Here is a 23,220-nt window from a genome sequence, read left to right on the forward strand (position 1 = left end):
CTATTTGAGATTGGGGCAACTTTGTTGCTTTAAAAATCTTCTTCATGTCATCTATCTTCAAACTTCTTTAAAATAATATTGTCCCAATATTATGTCAAAGAGGCGCAAAATGTAGACACCTAAATTTGATTACATCATTTAAGTAATCATGTTTAGTCATCTCCTAAGGCATCATTGATTAAGTATTAAATATTTATTTAATTCAATGTCCCCTAGTTAATAAATTTAGTTAATCGACTATAGTCCAATTGATAAAATTAAATGACAAATCAAAAGTATAATTATCAATTAAATCCCTATTCTCATATTAAATTAAGTAAATAAATAATTATATAAATTTAATCCTAAAATCCCTTTAATTTAATAATTCATCTTAAATCAAATCTCCAACCTCTAACTATTCCTAAATCCCTATCATTAGCTAAATCCAACCCATTCACCCATGCTATCTGATACAATGCAAGGTAGGAGAATCCCCAAAGGAGATGTCCTAGCCCCCAACAAATAACCACTCATCGGAAACACAACAAAAAAGCAAGATCTGATACCAAACCACAATACTTATTCATAGATATAACTGATTACATGCAATGTGTTAGGTTGTAAGGCCTTCCCAATTACAACCAAATATAAAGCAAGTAATAGTTTTGCAAGATCCTTCAAGATCCAATTCAAACCCTAGCTAGTCCCAATCCACAAATGGATAAGAACACCAAGAAGATTCTACACTTGTACCCTTAAATCCACTAAGAAATTCTCTGTTTCTCAAGCCTTAGCTACTAGCCTTGCTCACAAACTCACAACTTTACTACAATCCTGCTGTAAACTACCTCACATTTAGTGCTCTATCCATAGACTTAGGAAAACTCGCCCTTCAGCTACTCCACACTGAACTCAAGATCCACTCCTTTGAATGAATGAATGCCTAAAGACTCCCCAAGACCCCCTACTTATACCCAACTATGCCACAAGTCGGCCCAATTCATTATAAATTAAATTAAATCCCAACATTAAATATATGTTGAGCCATAAGTTGGCCTCCAACATATATTAAATATCAAAATGCCTTAAAAGGCTTACAACACAAATTAAATGCACATAGTAGAGACAACCAAGACCCAAATAGGTCCATACAAACTCCCAAATCGATCCATGTCATGATCACATGCTACATGCTTTAAATGCTCCAACACGATCTAGAAAATCTATAAGAACTCTAGTTGGCACCAACACCCTATCAAGTGTCAACAAACTCCCAATCATTGTCGAGCAACTAATACATGTCGATTACAACAAGTGTTCATAAACCAATACATGCCAAGCATAACAAGTGTTGAGCAACAGAAGATGTCAATCTCCAACAACGACCAAACCCCCTTCAATGATCAAGCACCTCAGCCAACACTTCGCCCAATAACGATCGAGCATCCACCCTTCTTCTTCGATTGAGGACCAAGATTATCTACCAAGCCCATTTGGTCAAGCCTCCAACCAAGAAACACCATAGTGATTACCACACACCTCCAACTTTCCATAAAAATGCTTGAATCTTCAGGAACCTCAAAAGCCCCTGTATCACTAACCTCTCTTAGCCAACTAAATAACCCACTTAATAAGTGCTAGCCCACTTGCATCCCTCTAACATGCCACTTGCATCCTAATTCCCTCTTAAGCTAAGCCTAGTCCTTTCCCCAAACATGTGTACAACTATAAGAAAGGGTTACTAAGCCCTAAGCCAAAGAAAAGTCAAACTTTCATCCCATCCCTCTTAAATTCCTATCCAAATGACTTAAAGGCTCTTACATAGACTTTAAGGCCTCTTACATTCCTCTTATGCAATCCGTCTCCCTCATAACTCCCTTTGACCCTTCACTTTGACCATCCCCTCAAATCCAATCCTCTTGTGACACTTATCACAAGGCTATGGATTTGAAAAAGCACAATCCATGTGCTTCCCTCTCCTTCAGTCTTAGCCTCCCCTTATCCTTCCTCCATCTTTGCATCCTAGTCCTCCATCCTCACATCCCTTGGCCTATAAATAATGCCCTCTCCCTTCACAATTTAGAACCACCTCATGTGCAAACCTATACTACCCCTTTGGAGAACAAATCACTCAATCATGCCCTTACCATGCATGAACCCACACTCATCCCATACCCCATCTTTCATCCACTGAAGGCTCCCATCCATTGAAGGCTTGAAGCACGCTTGAGCACACATATCACCATCTTGGACACATCTACCCATCAAGGGAGGTTTGGAATGTTAATCGTGTGGATTTGCATCCCCTTCTACATGCTTTTCTTTTGTCCATTCATAGGTGTTAACCTTATTGTGTTTGTTGAGTGCTTTGTTCAACCATTGTATTTCATTGACACTAACGATTTTTAAGTGATACAAGCATGTCAAGCATATTATTACAAAAATATAGTTCCTATCCCAAAGGAGAAACCAAAACCTTACAATCTAGAAAATCAACTTCTTCAGAGACAAATATAGGTCCACACATGATCCAAGCAAATATTTCTAAGGCCATAAAAAGCCTCGATGCCAAAAAAACCTCACCAAGCCGAATGTACACATTACTCGAGCTGTTAGGAAACAAGCTCACCTCAAACAAAGAGACAAATAACTCCCACAAATGATGAAACTATTTCTGTGAGCTTAGGTACAAGATCCATGATAGGTCCACATTAAATGTTAATTAAATGGAAAGATAAAAATCAAACAATAATGACCATTCCTCGAACAACATACATGAATAATAAAAGGAAATCTTTTTGGTTGATGCAAGATTGATTAAATACCCAAGATGCTCCTACATCACAACCATTTTATGAACAAACTCATCCAAGAAAATAAAAATCTAATAAAAAAAATTAAGCTTGGCATTAAAAACTAAATTAGAGGAAATAAAAATTCAATGCTCGAATTTAGTATGACCCTATCTAGTCACACATTCATTTTGAGCACCAAATTAAGGAGTGGATATAAATTTGAATTGCCATAAACATTGGAGGAGTGGTACATTTAATGCACTTGGGAATTCCATTCCAAAAATGGAAAGGATGTGTCTCTAGATGATTCTCACACTTGATATAGAATTTGATAATTGACTTTGTAGAAGTATTGAGGAAGAAATTTAGTACATAGGTATGAAAATAAATAATTATTCTTAAAATAAAAAATGTTTTGAGTTGCTTGTAAAGTTTGCAAGATAGTTCTATTGGCCCGAAATGAGTTTTCCAAAAATTCGGCTTCAAAAATAGCATGGTGTTGCTAGTAAAATTTTTTTGACCCTTTTGTATTCCTATGGATGAAGTTGGGAGCTTATGTTTAATTAAAAAAATCAAGAGTAAATGGAAGATGTTGGGATATTTAAAATGAATTTTGAAATATGGTCTACCAAGAGATTCCATGCACATTTGTACGAGTTAAAATGAATTGATTTTTTTTTTTGCACTCACACATTTATTTGAGTATTTTTAAAGATAAAATAAATAAAATATTTGAGTGGTAGTTGTCAAGATTAACACTTGATTCAAGGTCTTGGTATTTGATATGCATTAGAAAACATTCTCATCATTTTTTATAGTGATATAAATCTTTTGTTGTCCTCATCATTGTCCTAAATGACTGCATCCATTTATATTTACGCATGCTTTTATTATTATCAATTGTACTTTCAACCATATGCAAAGCGATTACATCAATTGAGATTTGTTTCTTTTTAAATAATCACTATCAGTTATACTTTTGGATATTCATAAATTATGCAAATCTATAGAGCCACTCCAAAGTTGCTATAGTCGTCAATACTCAAGGATGCTTGGTCAATTATTTTTGGGGTTATCTCTCATTGTGTGATTTTTTTTTATGGATCCCCCTTCTCCCTAGCTATGTGCTTGTTTTGGGGAAGGGTTGGTTTGGATTTATTTGGGGATTGGTTTCTATGGTTGGGTCTTGCATTTGGAGGGGGATGTGCTTAGAGCTACATCTACTTCCATCGATGTTCAAGGAAGAACAGGCTTGCTTGGCCCAGTTGTGTTTCTTGTGGGATCTCTTGTCTACAACCCTGTTGGTGCAGACCCATGTTTGGATTCTCTTGTTATGCATATGGCTATAGTCCATATTTCTCGGAAATTGATGTTGATTGTTGGTGCCAACAATGCCCACACCACATGCTTCTCTTCCTTTAACTTATGTTGGTGTCACTCCCTTTGTGTCTTTTTGCAAAGGTCTTATGCGAGTTTGTCCTCGTGGTTTAGAGTTTCTTGCAACATTGGATGACTAGTCTTCCTATGTGGCCTAATGGATGTTTATGGTAATAAATCCATGAATTGTTGGAGCTAGGACCTCCAACCTTGTTTTTGTTAGGGAGGGAAATAATTTACCTATCTTTCCCCCTATTTATGGGCTCTGCACCTTATTACATCTAATGTTTTCATAGTTGGTGTTTGAGTTTTTATGGAGGCCATGTCCCTTCGGTGTTGTTGAGCTTGTGTTTTCTACTAGCTTTAGTGATCACTGCATGTGCTTCTCAAATGGACACATAGTGCATTTCTTTCTTGCCATGAGTGACCTAGAAGCCCTTCCCATGGTTATGTGGATTATGGGCATTATGAATGACTGCTGGGTCTATTAATTAGTGTTCTAGAGGGACCTAACTAAGGTTTGGTTGGCTCTAAATAATGTTGTTGGCTTGTCAGTTGGAAGTTTTTTTCTTGATGGTCAGGCTCTTTGCAGCCTGATTTGTTAACCTTATTGTGATGGGTGGGGCTTTCTCTTCATGATCTTGTTCATTTGATGCAAGTATGTCCTTTTTGGTTAATTTGGACAATGAATACTCTTGCTCTTATGGTCTTGCATTTGACCTCTCTCTGGGGGGTAGGTTTTGGTTAAGGTTTGCTATTGGTTTGGGGCTTCTCCCAAACCTTTGGTTGAGGTTCTTGTGTTGCTCTCTTGGTGGTGGGTTTGGTGCTTTCTACCAGATTCTTCTTTCACAATTCCTATGGAGGTGGAACAATCTCCTATTAAGGTGGAGATGTTTTACATGAAAGAGTCTCCTTTTGATGGATCTCATATTAAGGTGGAGATTTTTTGTGCTCCATGCTATAGTCACGCTAATGGTTGGTGGTATAATGACTTTTGCTTTGTGTTGTTTGTTCATGTTGCTACTCCCATCAAGGTGGACCCCTTTACCATTAAGGTGAAAAGGGAGTTTGCATCTACTCAGATTGACAACTAGGGTGTTTCTTTCTCCTCTCTACTCCTTTTAAGGTGGACCCTTTCGCTATTGAGGTGGAAAGAGAGATTGCAATGGGTTGGAAAATCTTTGACAATGTTGGCCAAGGTTGGTAGTTTAGTCATTTTTGGACCTTTATTTTTGACTGAGAAAGATGGATATGCTATTTGCTGCCCGAGTTTGCTTCTTCAATTTTACAGTGATGAAAGTGTCTCTCTTTCAGTTTAATTTCTTCCTATGATTAGGTGATTGCAGACAATTGTAAAGAGCTCACTTTGGTCCTTTATTTTTGTTTTTGGTTAAAATTGTAACTTTTGTAGGGGTTTGTCCTAAGATGATCTTTGACAATGTTGATAATGGTTGGTGGTTTAGTTGCATTTGGACCTTTATTTTTAGCAAAGGTAGATGTAGGGTGTTGCTTTATCTTGTATTTCATCACTAGTTGCTATTAATGTGCTGTTAATGGTGTCTAGTGTCATCCCTTTAGGCTTGTTCTCTGATTATACTCTGGTGTTATTCTATCTTGGATCTTATCACTAGTTGCTATTAATGTATTGTTTATGGTGTCTAGTGTTAGCCCTTTAGACTTGTGCTATGATTGTACCATACACCAACACCTTCTCGCTACTACTTTTATAAAAATAATCTTCAATCTAAGAAACAAACTCAACTTTAATTACACTACAAAAAAAATTGACTATAAAATCAAAATTAACTAACAAATCTACAAAAACATTCTAAAAAAGCCAAAAACCTTCCTCATTAATTTAAAAAAAAATTTATTCAAAAAAAAAAACTCAAAACTCAAGCCTAAAAAACCAATTGAATCATCATATAGTTTCCTTTTAAATTTTATATAATTAATCAACCTACTTTAAAATAACTTAATACCAAACAAATACTATTATTACAATGCCTCTCACAAATATTTATGAATTAAAAAATAAATATAAAATGTTGCTTACTGCTTTCTCTTCTGAGTAGTCGTTCATAAACACCTACTGGGCTTTCCGCATCATTTTGGTAATACACTTCACACACAGTTCTGAGATTACATCCTGTATCAGGCGAGATAATTTGCGTAAAGGAAGGAGCATACAATGTCTGGTATGGGAGATGGGTATGTGGGCACTGCCCAAGATGCTGCGAGAATTAGGCGTCTTGAGAAGCAACGAGAAGTTGAGCGAAGGAAAATCCAGGAGCTTAAGAACAAATCCTCTGGCGGGCAGACTGGCCTTCTTCAGTTTGGTTCTGGCACTTCAGAGGTTGTAAAAATAACGCTAAACACGACCTTTCTTCTATTATTTATGTTCTTCCGTTAGTACAAATGCCACTGGTCATGCTTTTCTTACATTATAAGTATGGTTTCTTTTGGTTTATGAATAATCCATATAAATAAAGATAGATTGCATATATCGAAATCTTAGTCTGCAATATTGTCGGTGGTCAGATTCTGGAAACTGCTTTTAAGAAGGAGACAGTTGGACTTGTCACCAGAGAACAATATGTTGAGAAGGTAACGTTTTTCTTTTCACTACTGTACATCAAACTTACAAGAGCTGAAAATGAAAGGGTGTAGAATCATTAGGGTTGGATCAAGCATTTTAATTTTAGCTGATATTATGCGTTTATTTTAATTTTATAGCGAGTCAATATTCGCAGCAAAATGGAGGAGGAAGAGAAGGAGAAGCTGCAGAGGCTTCAACAAGAGTAAGAATGAAATATTCAAAATTTCCAGAAACACTAGTGTGGATTTTTTATCCTTCACATATACCAACAAACTTAGGAAGATTTATGGACATTCTATTATGAAGTTGTCTGTTACAATCTTCAGGGTGAAGGCCTTTCATAGTGTTTTTTATTTGTACGGGGGGATCTTTTTTAAATCTGATTTAGAATTTGTTGCTCTCTGGGTTTAGAGAGGAAGAGTTGGAAAATCAAAAGAGAAAGAAAAGGAGGGCCAAAGCACCTGCTGCTCGGTTGTCATTTATAGATGATATGGAAGATGAAGAAAATGAGGACAACGGGCCTAGTGGTATGTGAATTGTTCCTTAGCATTTTGTTTCAAATTGTGTGTTATTTTCTCAGTAAGAGGATAGTAGCACTTGTTTGGATTCTAGCTCGAGATTAGAGATAGCTACTTTCTCAATCTGCAAAAGTAAATTGAACTCATAATTCATTTTACTTATTTATGGATATGAATCCTTAACAAATTCCAAATCAGCATCTTTCATTGATTACTATACAGCCACATGCACTTATACATTGACAGATCTTTACTATTTTTTGATCAGTACACCATGTCCTAGCCTTGAGAAAAATGGCCTCTTAACCACTGTTAACAATGTTAATTACATACTCTACTAAATACTACTATTGTCATTTAGGGCATCACCACCTAGCAACTTCAACCATTCTATCGGCTTGTCATTTATCCATACAAATCCACCCGCACATTCATAGAGTTAAATTATCCGGTGACCAATGTCAACATGGTGCACAACATTCCAGTTTTGAGAAAACATTCCTCACAATCACTGTAAATCTTTTTGGACATTAAATATAATATATGCAAAATATCTAACGAGGACAACTGACTGCCCTATGACATCTTTGTAACCGTCATATATCTGGTTTCAGGGAGGAAGAAGTCCTTCTCCAACAACTGAGCAAATGCTACTATTGCGATTAAAGTTGGCACATAAAAACTTTAAACAACCCATTGCCTTGTAATTTTATTCATATGCTTGCACCCTCATATCCACTAACGTACATTACCCTCTGATCAATATTGACATGGTGCACAACATAGTGTCCTTGAGAAAATGGTCTCATAACCACTTAACAATGGTACGCAGAATTTCTGCTGAACTCCTGTGGATATCTGCTTCCCCTACAAGATTTTTGCACCAATCATATATCTGGTTGCAGGGAGGAAAAAACACTCACTCCCACATCCAAGAAACAGTACTATTGTTATCAAAAGCATGCGACCTAGAAACTATAACCATCTAATTATTGTGTTGTTTATCCATATGCATGCATGTATACCACATTACTCTCTGGTCAATATTGATATAGTGCACAACATAGTGTCTGATAACCACTGTTAACAATGTTAACTGTAAATTCTTCTAAACATTTACTGAGGATAACTCATCCCCCTGTTACATTTTTGTGCCCATCATATATCTTTGGTTCAGAAAAGGAAATAACATGTATTCCCTTGCTTGAGAAATACTACTACTTCCTAAAAAAATTGCCTTTTTGTAACTTTTTGTGATCTCATTACTTGTAATAAGGCTGGGGTCACATGGAGAGGGGCTTCCTAAAAAATAGAGGTGAAGCTGCTGAGATTTTTTGGGAATATTTTAAAGCTGCTGGTCCTATGAATATTGTAGTGCCGTTCAGCTTAACTCTCAAGCTATGAAATTTAGGCAAGCTGGTGGTCTTATGAATACAATACATTTATCTTCTATCTCTGTGCAGTGATAAGAACAAGTTAATTTTTTTTTCCCTCCAAAGTTATTTTTTAAGAAAAACCTAAACTTAGATGCTTGACAAGTGATAGATAACATTCTTAAGCATGTGGGGGAATTTCTAGGCTTGCATATTTAAACTGGTCAAATATGCAAGCCTAGAAAATAGGAGCTCCTATTTCGAGGAAAAGATTCCAAATAGTCCCTTAGCAAAGAATATTTTTCTTTGCGGGACCTTGTCTTCCTGAAAAATAGAAGTTTAAGCCCTCACATATGATCCCACCCGAGGTCCATGATGTTAAAACATCCTAAGTTTGTAATAACTTTGAAAAATACATATGTTGCAAGCCTGCTCAGCAAGATCAACTCTGTCTAGGCTTAGCTGTTTTAGTTTTTAAATCTGTATGTAGACCTACTCAAAAGCATGAAGTGACACTTTATTTATGTTTTACGAATAAATTTGAGAGGCAATTTTAAGTTGCTGAAATTGTATGAACGAAGCAATTCACCTGTTATATTTCTTATTTACAGAGAACGGGGAAATGAGGAAGCCCAAGCTTGGTAAAGATCCAACTGTTGAGACAAGTTTCTTGCCTGACAGGTACCATCTCAACGAATTGAACCTTTAATTGAATTGGCTATTTGTCAAACAGAGAAGGATTTGCCTTTACAATCGAGCCAATCTTCTAAAACAATATTTCTTTCATAATTACTTCAAAATTTATTTCCATTTCTTGTAAGGTCTATTCTATGGAATTTAACTTGTGACCTTAAGGGAATTGAGGGTGATACTTCAGAGATCGAGAGGCAGAGGATCAGAGTGAGCGTGAGCGTCTGCGACAACAATGGTTGGACGAACAAAGGCGTATCAAAAGTATGCCTCATAATTTATTATTGGCAGTGCTATTTTACACTAAAAAATAGAATGCCACATAATTTGTGTGGCAATAAATTATTGATGTTTATTTATGCATTTTGCAGATGAACCATTGGAGATTACCTATAGTTACTGGGATGGTGCTGGTCATAGGCGTGTCATTCAGGTACCTGAAAGACTTATTGATGATTTTCATGATTATCTTTAAGGTGTGGTTTAATTTGTATTTTTTGGTCTTACTGTAGCTTCTGTATGGCTATAAGGATTTTCTTTGGATGGTAAACAAGCTGATCACAAATCATTCGGGGAAATTAAATATTCATAAAAGAAATTGGCTATAGCCCAACTTTTAACCTAAATTCATTGCTTGAATACTAACCAATCTAACTTTGGCATTGCTATATATAGAGAGAGAGGCAAATTTTTTAGCAGTTGAAGGAAAAGACAGTGAAATTCGAAGGACAGAAACCTGTTATATGTCAGATTTTGAGGGTTTTGGATGGATAAATATGGGTTCTGTTGCAGATGGCAAGTAGCTGCCCTTAGATGTATTCTGTTCTCATCAGGATAATTTGAAACCGTGACGTTTCAAAACACTAAAAGGTTCAAATGGGACAAACTCCTAAAAGATATAAGAACATTACAATGCAGCGAACATTTTAACTATTTATTTTGATTCGGATACCGAAATGAGTACAGATTGAGCCATTTCCTCTACTAAGTGCTTAATCGCATCTACCACTCTGTAGTATGCAAAAGGCAAAGAGTCTGTAATAAATATAATCTGGCAAAAATGAAAGATTAAAATATCTTTAATATAGTGGGAATGATAACGGACAGTTGTTCCCCTACCTTCCCATTCCGAAATACCTTTCAGCACAGAAGAGCAAATACCAAGTGCTACCCTCTGCAAGCTATGTATATGAAGACCATCCCTTGTTTGTAATCATGAATGTGTCCTATGATCATTCAGAAAGCAAACTATTGGATTCACAGATTAATGTAATCCTAATTTACAACTCACCTGATCTCAACATGTATATGTATTGTTTTTCAACAGAGCAACTATATCTGCACTCCCTTGTTTGAATCAAACACAGACTGGAGCCCTGTTGATACCCAACTTGAGCACAGGAACCTTCATCATCATATCAAACTCTGCCAGCTTCAGAAAACGGAAACTGTGTTACCATTGCTTTTGAGGATCTCTTGGTTACATGCACTTCATAAACAAAATTCTTCAAGGTGGTTTTTTTGGATATTGCTTGGGTTTGTGGTTCTTTATTTCATTCTAAAATCTAAACTCTTTGGTCTAACTGGAATTTTAGTCGTTGTCTATATCTGTGGTTTTGAATCATCTTCCTACTCTGCCTTGTTCCCATCCTGTTTCAAATCTCCAAGTTTTACTTCAAGTCCTAGAGGTTATAGAATACTCCTAATTGCAGTCATTTAAAAAGGTCCTAAACTCAAAAATAAGTGCCTTTTTACATGTCCAATGATGATTGCAGTTCAAGAAGCTGTCGTTTGCTGTGTCAATTTGTCAAACATTTTGTGTTTCTTCTCTATGCTGCCTTATCTTGCATACATATATGCTATGACAGCCATAACCCTATCACACACAGGCTTGCTTCTGATTAACAGGTTTCCGTTATGTGTTTCAAAGCTTCAAGATTCCCATAAGCTGGGAGGAAGCTGGCAAAGGATTACAAATCTGGATTTACACCTTCTACTTGCAACTGAGGCTTTCATATACAGCAAGATCTGTGCATGGCCTACAAAATTTGTGGACAACGAGAGAACATTTTCTTTAGGGAGTTCATGGATAAGGCTTAGAAATTAGAAACAAGTCAAGGGTCACATATGTGCACACCCAAGAGATGACTTTTTGGTCCGGCATTCATTCAAACAAGTTTTGTTTCTCCTGGATGATCCACATTTTACGTAAGATTGTCATAGCAATTACAACAATACCTGATAGGATCTTCTTTCACATGATTTTGATCTCAATACTCTCATCCAATGCTACCATTTTGGCCTATGCTGGGATGATGTTGAGGAAAGGTTGTTGACTTTGGCTTTTTTGACATGCTTTTTTCATGATATCTAGCAATGCTTGCAGTGCTAGGAGTTTGGAATATAAGGAGAGCAATGAGACATTTCAGTCAATGCCAAATAAGCTTGAAAGTCAATCTCATTTCCGCACCAACAATTTTGATAAATCTCTACCCAAAATCACTTTCGACAAAAGGAATTAACAAAGAATTGCTCTGCATACTGTTAATGTTTTGAACCAGAATAATTAATAATATGAACACAATATACAGGAAACCAGAAAAGCATATGAACAGATGACACTATTTTGTACCCTTGGAAAACCCTCCTACTTGAGGGGAAAAAACCTAGGCACAACTAAACAAAAGATCCTTTATTTAGATCTCAAAATAAATACAAGTGTTCTTGCTTATGATTGTAGTCTCCAACCAGTCAATCAGTAAGCCTTACTTTTCTCTTATCAAAAATGTCTCTGTCTCACAGACTTCTAAAACAACTGATTAAAACATAAAGAATCACATAGACTGCTCAATGATCACACACAAAGATCATACACAAATAGATAATACAAAATAACTAAGTCTTAGCACATATATACTTAGTGGGATTGATCCAGAACTCACAGCATACTGAAATATATATGATCACTGCAGATACATTGAGATTCATATTTCCTCAGAGCAGGATAAATACACAGCCTGATTTTGTAATACTTCTTTGTAACTGAACAACTGTCCCATAAGCGTGCTTACGATAATGAAAACTGAGAACTGCTCAAACCTGAACCTGATGATCAAATCTTAGAACAGCATAGCCAAAAATAATTTCACACAAAACTTAAGAGATCACTGCCAAAGAGCAATCAACCATCAATGAAGAATGAAATGGCATCTTTAAAACTGTGAATGACAATCAATGAACCGACAGTGACAACGAATTGTCAGTACCAATCAATTGATGCCAACAAGGCATGATTTGACGACTCAAATAGATAAATGGTCAACATTTATATTTCATTATCAGAAATATACTCCGGCAGCAGTTCAATACATCTGCATGGTGCCAAGTAAGAAGACGTAAGACATAAAGATGAAAATAATATGAGATTCACATCAATTTCCATATAGCCCAAATGGATACGAAGAAAAACAACACACAACATGAAGAATAGAATTAACAGCAATATGGAGACTACCCCATCTCAGGCTTCAAAAAAAGAACAGTTTATAATAATGAGCAGCTAATAGAAACCAGTATCGTGAATTAATCTGACAATCATATAAGATGAACTGCAGAGAACTCACAGCAGATAAGCTCTCTTGATGCTATAAAAAATCTCAAAACTCCCTCTTAGCAGAGATTATTCATAGCTTGCATAGCAAGTCCAAAGAGCTGCAACCAAAAAGGTAATAATAACAAGATCTCATCACAGATTTTCTCAACATAATATTATTATCTCAGCATGATGTTCACCATGGCTACTCCCAAAGGGTGAAAGAACATAAAATTAAGTCATGGAGTCTTGCATATGACATCCACCATGGCTACCCCCAGAGGGTGGAACAAGGGATTTCACCTCAAACTTCTCTTGCAGAGAACTCATTAGCAAGGGATTTCAGTTCAAACTCCTCTTGCAGTAAAAAACTCGTTAACAAGGAATTTCACCTCAAACTTTGAACTCATTAATAAGGGATTTCACCTTGAACTTCTCTTGTAGAGAAGAACTCATTAACAAGGGATTACACCTCAAACTTCTCCCTTTCAAAGAAGAACTCATTTAAGCGCACATAAAATATTATTTGAATGTAGACGCCCTCTCAACAAGGGCAGCATTCTTATAGCTTTGATTGTCACAATACCAGGAAATTGACTCCAATGTATGTCCAACAAATAGCTTTTGCAGTGACATTGCTACACAAGCTTGTAGATCCTCTGCATAGGGATTGACATTCTATGTCAGTCACTCAAACCTTTTCGCAGAGAAGAACTCATTAATAAGGGATTTCACCTCAAGCTTGTTTCACAAAGAAGAACTAATTAACAAGGGATTTCACCTCAAACTTCTCTTGTAGAGAAGAACTCATTAACAAGGGATTACACCTTGAACTTCTCTCTTTCATAGAAGAACTCACTAAAGAAGCATAAAATATCATTTGAATGTAGACTCCCTCTCAACAGGCCACCCTTAAACATCACACACTAAGGGAATAATTAAGCTTGGGAAAAAAAAGTCAACTTTGACTATTTAACACTTTTGATCTAGGAATTAAGCTTAGTGTGTGATGTTTAAGCTGTTCCCTTTTGATATGGGCAGTATCTCATAGCTTTGATTATCACAATACTAGGAAATTGACTCCAATTTATGTCCAACAAAGAGCTTTTGTAGTGACACTGCTACACAAGCTTGCAGATCCTCTGCACAGGGCTTGACATTCTACATCTGCCACTCAAACTCCCTCTAAATCTGATTTTGCAGCTGAAGAGACTGCCTCCAAATGTCATTTCTTCCTCTCCAAAGAAACTAATTGCAATGAAAAATTGAATAGGTTCTTTCTCTTTAATGAAGCTACGTGCCACCAATTTAGTCTGATGGATGCAAGCAACATTCTCATGTTCATTTCTATAGCCTGCATAACTTTGCATGTTATATCTCATCGTCATCCGTCCTGGAAACACTTTTAGATAGATTAGCAACAGTTCATTGAATCAAACTATCTTGAAGAGAACCATACAAACAAGATGCTAAAAACATACTCGATTCACTATACCCAATATTACAGCATGAATTAATTACATAAAATCATGATCAATAATCAAATACTTATCTCTTTGATTGCCTAAATTGCTTCACTGTCCACCAATAATTATTTTGCCATCACACAGTTATAGTGCAGACAGAGAATGAAAAATTTGAACACTAGCATAGACGACCATGATAGCATCCCATCTAGGTAAGAAGCTTCATCAGGGATTCTACCCTCCAAGGCTCTTCCGCTACATGCTCTCAAATAAATCCCTCATGTTAAACATCATATTCGGCACCCATTGGACATCATGATTCATCTAGAATTCAATTCTTCTATTCTGGTTCTGATTGTTTCCTTAAATCTTGCTCTAATACCATGTTTAATATTTTGAACCAGAATAATATGAATGCAATATACAGAAAACCAGAAAAGCATACAAACAGGTGACACCATTATTTACGCTGGGGAAAACCTCCTAGTCGAGGGAAAAGAACCAGCCACACCCAAAAGATAGATCCCTTATTTAGATCTCAAAATAAATACAGGTATTCTCGCTTATGGTTGAAGTCAACAGTGAGTCAATCAATAAGCCTGACTTTTTTCTTATTAAAAATGTTTCCACAGTCTCACAGACTTTTAATACAACTGATTAAAAAATAAAACTTAAAGAATCACATAGACTGATCAACGATCACACAAAAGGATCATATACTAATAGATAATACAAAATAATTCAGTCTCAGCACATATACACTTAGTGGGATTGATCCATTTTCACAGAATACTGAAATATATATGATAATTGCAGATACATTGAGACTCATGTATCCTCAGAGCAGGATAAACACACAACCCCGATGCCGTAATACTTCTTTATAACTGAACAACTGTCCCATAGGTGTGCTCACGATAATAAAAACTGAGAACTGCTCAAACCAGAACCTGATGATCAAATCTGAGAACAGCATAGCCAAAAATGACTTCACACAAAACTTAAGAGATTGCCAACAAAGAGCAATCAACCATTGATGAAGAATGAAATGGCATCTTTAAAACTGAGAATGGCAATGCATGAGCCGACTCCGGTATCAATGAATTGACGCTAACAAGACATAGACGGACGACTCAAATACAGAAATGGTTCATATTTTATTCTCAGCAATATACTCTGCCAGCAGCTCAATACATCCGCATGGTGCCAAGTAAGCTCATGTAAGACACAGCGATGGAAATAATATGAGATTCACATCATCTGCCATATAGCTCAAACGGATGCGAAGGACAACAACACACACAACATGAAGAATTTAATTAATAGCAATATAGAAACTACTCCATCTCAGGCTCCAAAGAAAGAATGGTCCATAATACCGAGCAGCTAACAGAAACCAGTAGCATGAATTAATCAGACAACATATCAGATGAACCTCAGAAAACTCACAGTAGATAGGCTCTCTTGCCGCTACTAAAAATCTCAACGCATACATATCTATCAAAAGAAGGGGAAGTGCAACCCACCATATGCTGGGGAAGATCAAAGATCCTATCCTTCCGATGATAAAACTGTAGCCTTAATCTTATATTATTTGTTGGAGCTCTTTCCAGAAGGAATAAATTCCATCTTGATTTGGTAGAGTGGCAGTTGATTGACCAACTATGAGTAATCTACAAGCACATGCGTACTTCCTTTAAGATAAGTACATGGTTTTAGAATGCAGTTGTAATGGATAGTAGAATGGATATTACATTTTGACCTTTCACTTAGAGGGTAAATATGTGTGGACGTATTTTGATGTTTTGTCTAAGATCTTTTATTTTTAGAGATTATGATCTCATCTTATGGTGATGCTGGATGACACCAATGCTTGGTTGCAAAGTGCGAGGTTCTGCTTAGTGTCGATGGCCAATGGTTCATTTAGTATAATTTTCAGTTCCTACTTTTGAGTGGCCCATATTGGTGTTATTTATTTGATGGAGTTGGAATATGTATTGCTTGGATTGATTGCAAGAGGATAATTATATTTTTGAATTCGGATTTTTGGTATTTTTTATCTAATGGCCAAGTAGGATGATATCAGAAATAGAGTAGAGTGGATGCAATCTTGCAAGCTGCCAGTTGTTCATCTCATGGCAAGCACAAATTGTGGATTATTTGATTAAGAACACCCTCTCTTTTTTCACTCAATTGATAATGGCACCGGCTATCCTATGGACATAATGCACCAAAAGTCAAAACATTTTTTTTTCATATCTCTGAAAAGACATTAATTTTTTTCTCTTTTTTTTGCTGTTATTGATTACAAAACATGCAGATCATGTAAGAACAAATGCTGAAAATTTCAGGGAATCCATTGTGTTTTTGATCTTTTAAAATTTGGTCAAATGTGCATTTTGTCTGGAGGATAGCCATGATTGATAATTGGGGCTTACGATCAGTATGAAAACATTCTTTTTACAAGATAAATGTCTCCCTTCTAGCTTTAGAGAATTGCTTGAGGGCTATTGCTAGAATTTTATCTTTGATTTTTTGGAAGCAATCATTTATCATGATACTATGCTTCATTGAGCTTGGGGTCAAATAATTGGTTGGGCATGAAAAGTGAGAGGGCAAGAAGTCTGATTTCAATATTGACAAGCCAAGTAAAGTTGAAATTGATTACTTTCAATGCCAAAATGTAGCAGGCAGCTAGTATTACAATAATAGATAATTTCTATTATCTGTGTTTAGTAGCTAATGTTTATCTATTGTAATCTTCTCTAAATATTAGAGTGGTTTTAATATTTGCTTTTCAGTTTCTAGAATAGAATGTTTCTATTCTTTATGATTGTTTCTTAAGGAAACATTGTTTAGTCTCTTGTATAAATTGATCTCTTGATCACTGTTAATAACAACAAATATTTTCCAATTACTTCGTAATATGGTATTAGAGCCAATACTCTAAATTTTTTCGAAAATAATTATAATTTCTTGGTTGAAATTATCTGCCTTTTATTTTCGAAATTATTTACATGCATATTTGTTTCCAACTCTCTCTATAATCCGACTAGGGTTTCTATTTTGAGAGATCTGAATCCGCTGACTTTTGGTTCGGTTTGCAACCCATTTCTGTCTAGATCTGTCTGTTTTTCCTGCACATTTTTGCCATTTTTTGTGGTATTTTTGCAGTAGGGCCGTTTTTGTTCAAAACCCTAATTTTGACCTCAATCAGTTTTTTTTACAAATTCTTGGTGGGTTTTTTGAGATCTCAACTAGATGTCTTTTTTTTGGGTACCTCGATTTTTGTGCCTCAATTTTCCAGCCAGTCAATCCAGAAATCGACAACATATTCTTTTTGGGTGTTTTGAGCTCTCTTTTGCATCACCCTTCAAATTTTCCATGTCTCTACTTTTTGAGGGTTGCATGTACTTGCATGTTTGTTGCATGTACTTGAGTTTCGCATGTTGTTTGCATGTGCTACTTCTCCATGCAAAGTCTCATGTCTTGCCTCTATTAAAAATTTGGGTGGCTTTTTATAATTTTTTTCCCTCAAAAAATCAAATTTTGATGGGTTTTCATATTTTTTTCCCTAATTTTTTTTAATGGGTTTCTATAAATTTTCCGTTAAAAATTTCTAATTCTGTAATTTGCAAAGTTGTGTGGGATTCCTTTGTGGGTTTGTAACTTTTTCCTCAAAAATTATCTGTTGTGTTTTATCGTTTTTCTTAAAAAAAATGAAGCTTTGTAATGTTGGATTTTGATTGATTTTTCACCACAAAAATCATGGTTTTTTGCAGTTTGTTTTGGAGCATTATGCTGATTTGCAAAGTTTTGGAGCATTATCCAAAGCAAAGTAATGAGAATTGGAATCGGCAAGGCCGAGTCAAATCATGAATTAGTCATGAGTCAGAATCGAATCGGCTATGAATTGGAAAATTAAAAAAAATCCTTTAAATTTAGAGATTTAAACAATTTAAAACTTATTTCATGCACCCTTTATTGAATCTAATTTAAACACACTATAACATCATCAAATAGAAGTTAACATACATAAACATGGAACATAAATGATAAATCCATCACACATACGTAACTATGTTACACGTAAAATGTAAATTGTAGGCTGTAGCTAAAGTAAATGGAAATTATATGATCATAACGATTCAAATCATAGAATGTATTTAAGATGAAGATCCATAAGACATCAATCATAAATGTAGGTAAGAATCTAAGATGAGAATCCATCAAACATATGTCTATCAATATTTGTAAATAAAATGAAAAAACAAGGCTCTAGCTTAGGCCTCATCATCCTCAAGCTTGATCGCAGCCTTAGCCTCAGCCTCTGAGTATCCAGTCTACCTTCTAGAAAGGTGTCTAAGGTAGGTCCTAGAGGACTGTTGAGCCATAGCCCTTCGCATGTGAGATGGGCTCACGAACAACGTGACTACGGCCTGTGTCTGTGCATCTACCAGTGCCTAAATGTGCTCTAGCTACCTCCTCTGCCATGGTCACAGCTTCAGTGTCTCTATCCACCTAGTCAACCCACTCATGGTCTTCCTCAGTGAAGATCGGATCCATAGCCTTAGTGAGCCACTTTGATTCTGGATCAATCTCCTCCAGAATGATCGAAGAGGAGTCAACGCCCAAAATCTGTCTGATCCTAAGATGAATGTTGTAATGAACAAAGACAAGATCATTCAACCTCTACACAGTCAACCTATTTCTTCTCTTTGATTGGATGTGCTCAAACATGGACCGATTGCGCTCACATCCAGAAGCGCTGCTTGGTTGACTCTGAATACATATGACAATTTTTTGAAGTCTGGCGGTTGTGGGCCCAAACATTTGCCACCATCTATCTTAAATAAGGGAAAAAAAACAATTAGTCTCATTTACAACTTTAAAATTACATAATCAACAATTAAAATGCACAACTTATAAGTCATAAACTTAAGATTCATGAATATATTATTTAATTTTTACCTATTTGTATTGTTGTCCGAGTATCTATGGCCATCCTGCCAAAGAAAAGTGGCCCTTCTTTATTATTGAACTTGTCAAGCTCAATGGTTGCAGTTGCACTATCCTCATTACTACTCAACCCCTAGAACACTGTATATAAGCCGGTGAGAACCTCCTCATCCACCTTGAAGTCAGGACGGAAACGAAATGCTGGATTCAGATAGTAAGCTGCTGCATGAATGGATTGATAGAGTTGATTCTGCCATCTCCTATCCCAAATAGGGGCATACTTCTCTTGCACTCCTGCATACTGGGCTCTAATGATCTCCTTGGCCCTATCCATGCCCTCATATATGTTGCTCATAGAGGACTTCTCCCCATTAGTAGTTTGAAGGAGAGATACAAGGGGCTCAATGACCTGGATATAATGTAAAAAAAAACATTTTAGTCAAAACTTAAATATAAAATAATATAACTAAAAGTATAAAACCAAATCATTAAACAATTAAATAATAAATATTAAATGCTAAATAGTAAAATACTAAATGTTAAATTGCAATAAATTTACTTTAAGGATTTCTTTAGCAGGTTTCCAAAAACCATCATCATCAAAGATGCAATTCACCATATCTACCCCTGTAGTGGTCGTAGCATAGGAAGATGTAATCCACTCTTGCCCAACAAACATGCTCCTCAAATCATCATTTGATGTCAACAAGGACTGCAGTGTGATGAAATTCGAGGCAAACCTGATGATGCTTGGACGAGCTAACTCCTTGCCTCTTGTGTAGTCCCTAATTGTGCTAAGGACGAATGAATGATTGTAGATAAATTTGCTTATACTTTTTGCCTTTTCGATACATGATTTGACCCACTCAAGCTTGCCAATTTCCTCCAACATGAGGTTTAAGCAATGAGCTACACAAGGAGACCAAAATATGGTGGGGTGCCTATCCATCAAAAGTTTACCTACAACAATTTGTCCATCAAAAGTTTACCTACAATTTTAAGTTAATTAGAAATTCAAACATGTTAGAAACTTAGAATTAGAAAAAGTTTAAAATTCAAATAAATTTATTTTCAAAACTTGAAAAGTTAAAAGTTTACTTACAACAACCTAACTTTCTACATTATCCGTCACCATCGACACCACATGTTGTTCCCCCACATCTGCTATGACTTTCTCAATAACCTCACATAAATATGTGGCATTTTTTATATGAGCGGAATCATCAATGGTTTTGAGGAAAATGGTATATCCTACAAAACAATGAATTATCATGGATCATCAACAAATTAGCAATCAACAAATAGTCAATCACGATTCACAATTCACAATATATGTAGGAAAGTAGAATGATCAATCACCTCTACAAGAAACAAGAAAATCGAGGAGTGTTATATTCCTCCTATCTATCCAATCATCAGTCATGATAGTGCAACCTTTTTCAATCCATTCTTTTCGGTGGTCCTCAAGCTCAACCTTCATATTGTCTACCATTTTATCTAAGAGGTATCCACTCAACTTAGTCTCAGTTGGGGCTTTAAACCCCGGAGCACAAATAACAACTGCATTAATCATGTTTGGTCAATAAGGAGCCCTATCACAAATAGAATATGATTAGAAATTTAGATAACAAATCATTATGTAAGCTTGTAAAGTGAATCTGTGATTAATCAATGAATCATAAAACAAGTAGATATAATTAAAATTTTACTTTAAGCTTAAAGTAAACAAAGAAAAAAGAATCAATTAAATAGATGCAACAAATGGAATGTTGCAAAAATACCAAAATTTGTGAATTTCTTTCCGGCAGCATCATGAATCTCCTTGTTTAGACCCATGCCCTCAAGCGTGGGTTGTGAGCCAGGAGTAGTGCAGGGCACAAAGTAATTATCTAATCTGTTCTTCCGCACTCTAGGCTGCAATAGGTTGGACTCAATCTCAATACAAGACCAACTAGCACAAGCACTAGAATGAGCACTAGAACTAGGACGAAAAGGAGGCTTGGAAGAACCCTCTCGAACATAGCCTACGGATGCAGATGCAGATGCAAATACAGCTGCAGGAGCATGGGAGCCAATAGCCCTTAACCCTTCAAGTTGCCTTTTCTTATTCAATTTATCTTGTTCATATTTTTCTAATGCCACTAAACAAGTGCGTTTTGCCTCAACAATTTGTAGAGTGCAAATTGTAATATCATGTCCAGGTATAGCAGCAATGTGGTATTTGAATCTATAAATACCACCAGAATTTATTTCTTTACAAAACATACATTTCGTTTGAAATTGTTTTCTTCCAAGAGAGTCCTCGGTATATTTTCAACATTCATCTCTTTTTTACCCATTGTGGAAAATGAAAGTTAAGGCTACTGCAATAAGAAAATTCAAGTAAAACCTCAAAGTTTGAAACTAATAAACAAAAGTTACAAAACAACAAAACCCTACTTTGCAATTTAGTAAAACTAAAAAACATTCAAGATTTGCAAATGAAAACTAAAATAATTTAACAAAAAATGCATAATACACTAACATGCAAAAAAATCAACACTTATCTTGTGCAAATGAGTTGAGGAGTGTTGCTATTGACTCCTAAATGCTCCCAATGCAATCTTATGGCCTCCCCAAATGGACTTTTGATCTCTTTGGTGCTCTCCCTTCTTGTTGGTTGGAAACCTCTGGTTTTTCTTCTCTTTTTCTCTCTCACTTTTCCTCTCTTCTATTCAAACAATTAGAAGGCCCTTTAGGGTTAAAACAAAGACGAAAGGCAAAAAAAAAAACGTGTTTTAATTTAAAAACAAGTTCATTTTTTGCCTTGTCGCGCAGTCGATTCAGGGGATTTTTCGCATGAATTGCATGAATCAGCAATTTATGGCAAAAAATTGGCTGAACCGATTCACGACTCCAAAAAAATCGTCAAACTTGAATCGAATCGCCAGATCGGTGATTCTCGGAACTATGATCCAAAGTACCATCAACAGTCTTCTTAGTAAATATCCTTTGCTCTAGATTTAGAAGGCTTTCAAAAGAAAAACATTCAATGCAACTATTGCCGCAAGTTTGGGCACATGAAAGTTGAATGTCAGAAGTGCTTAGTTGCCCTATCTGTGCAATCTAGTTTACAACCCATAGCGAACAGTGCATAGCCCTTTGAGCAGACAAAATTTGCCTTTTATGCATTTTGACAGCTTTGTGCTCTGGATAAATTAACCATTAAGGGAGGGTATTACGATAACAGATGGTTTCTATTATCTTTGTTTAGTATCTAATGGTTATCTATTGTAATCTTCTGTAAATATTAGAATGTTTCTAATATTTAGTTTTCTGTTTCTATTCTTTACGATTATTTCTTAAGGAAACATCGTTCAATCTCTTGTATAAATTGATCACTTGATGACCCTTAATAACAAACAAATATTTTCCAATTACTTCATAATAGCTAGTGAGATAGAATCTCAAGTCAAAAATTTCAAGGAATGCAAGGAAAGAGGAACTAGAATAAGGGAAAGTTTGCAGTGGATTGAATAAGGTGTTGAACCCTTAAATTGTTACTTCCAATGTGGCAGTATAGAACAAATATAATCCTTGGGTTGTGAGATTCTAATAGCGATTTCTTAAAGGATTGTAAAGTTTACTTACAGATTTCCTTTTCGCTGCTGAATTATGTCTTTTTCCTGTAGATACAGTCAATGCCAATGAAGTAATACAAGTGTTGTACAGTATATATAAAATTCAATGCAAAATGATGATAAATATTATTCAAGATCAGCGTCTAGATGCCTTCAATCTGCACACATTAATCAATTACTATGTTGCAATATTGGGCGACATATACATTATATATGATGTGGACGGGTAGATGGGTGAATGGGCATGTC

At 35.7% G+C, this 23,220-nt stretch overlaps 1 protein-coding gene across 1 annotated transcript in view; it reads left to right on the top strand.

The window, feature by feature from the left end:
* Nucleotides 1-6,214: 6,214 nt before the first annotated feature.
* Nucleotides 6,215-23,220, top strand: part of XCT (XAP5 family protein) — a 78,000-nt gene continuing 60,994 nt past the window's right edge. The window contains exons 1-7 of the mRNA XM_089810228.1: nucleotides 6,215-6,510; nucleotides 6,696-6,761; nucleotides 6,891-6,955; nucleotides 7,165-7,280; nucleotides 9,256-9,325; nucleotides 9,522-9,598; nucleotides 9,706-9,767. Coding sequence (XP_089666354.1) covers nucleotides 6,346-6,510; nucleotides 6,696-6,761; nucleotides 6,891-6,955; nucleotides 7,165-7,280; nucleotides 9,256-9,325; nucleotides 9,522-9,598; nucleotides 9,706-9,767 — 621 coding nt within the window. The 5' untranslated portion in view covers nucleotides 6,215-6,345. The remainder of the gene's footprint in view (nucleotides 6,511-6,695; nucleotides 6,762-6,890; nucleotides 6,956-7,164; nucleotides 7,281-9,255; nucleotides 9,326-9,521; nucleotides 9,599-9,705; nucleotides 9,768-23,220) is intronic.

The sequence above is a fragment of the Cupressus sempervirens genome, chromosome 11, assembly GCF_028749045.1.
Source record: "Cupressus sempervirens isolate cs-2001-9-10 chromosome 11, ASM2874904v1, whole genome shotgun sequence".
NCBI classification, from domain to species: Eukaryota; Viridiplantae; Streptophyta; class Pinopsida; order Cupressales; family Cupressaceae; genus Cupressus; species Cupressus sempervirens.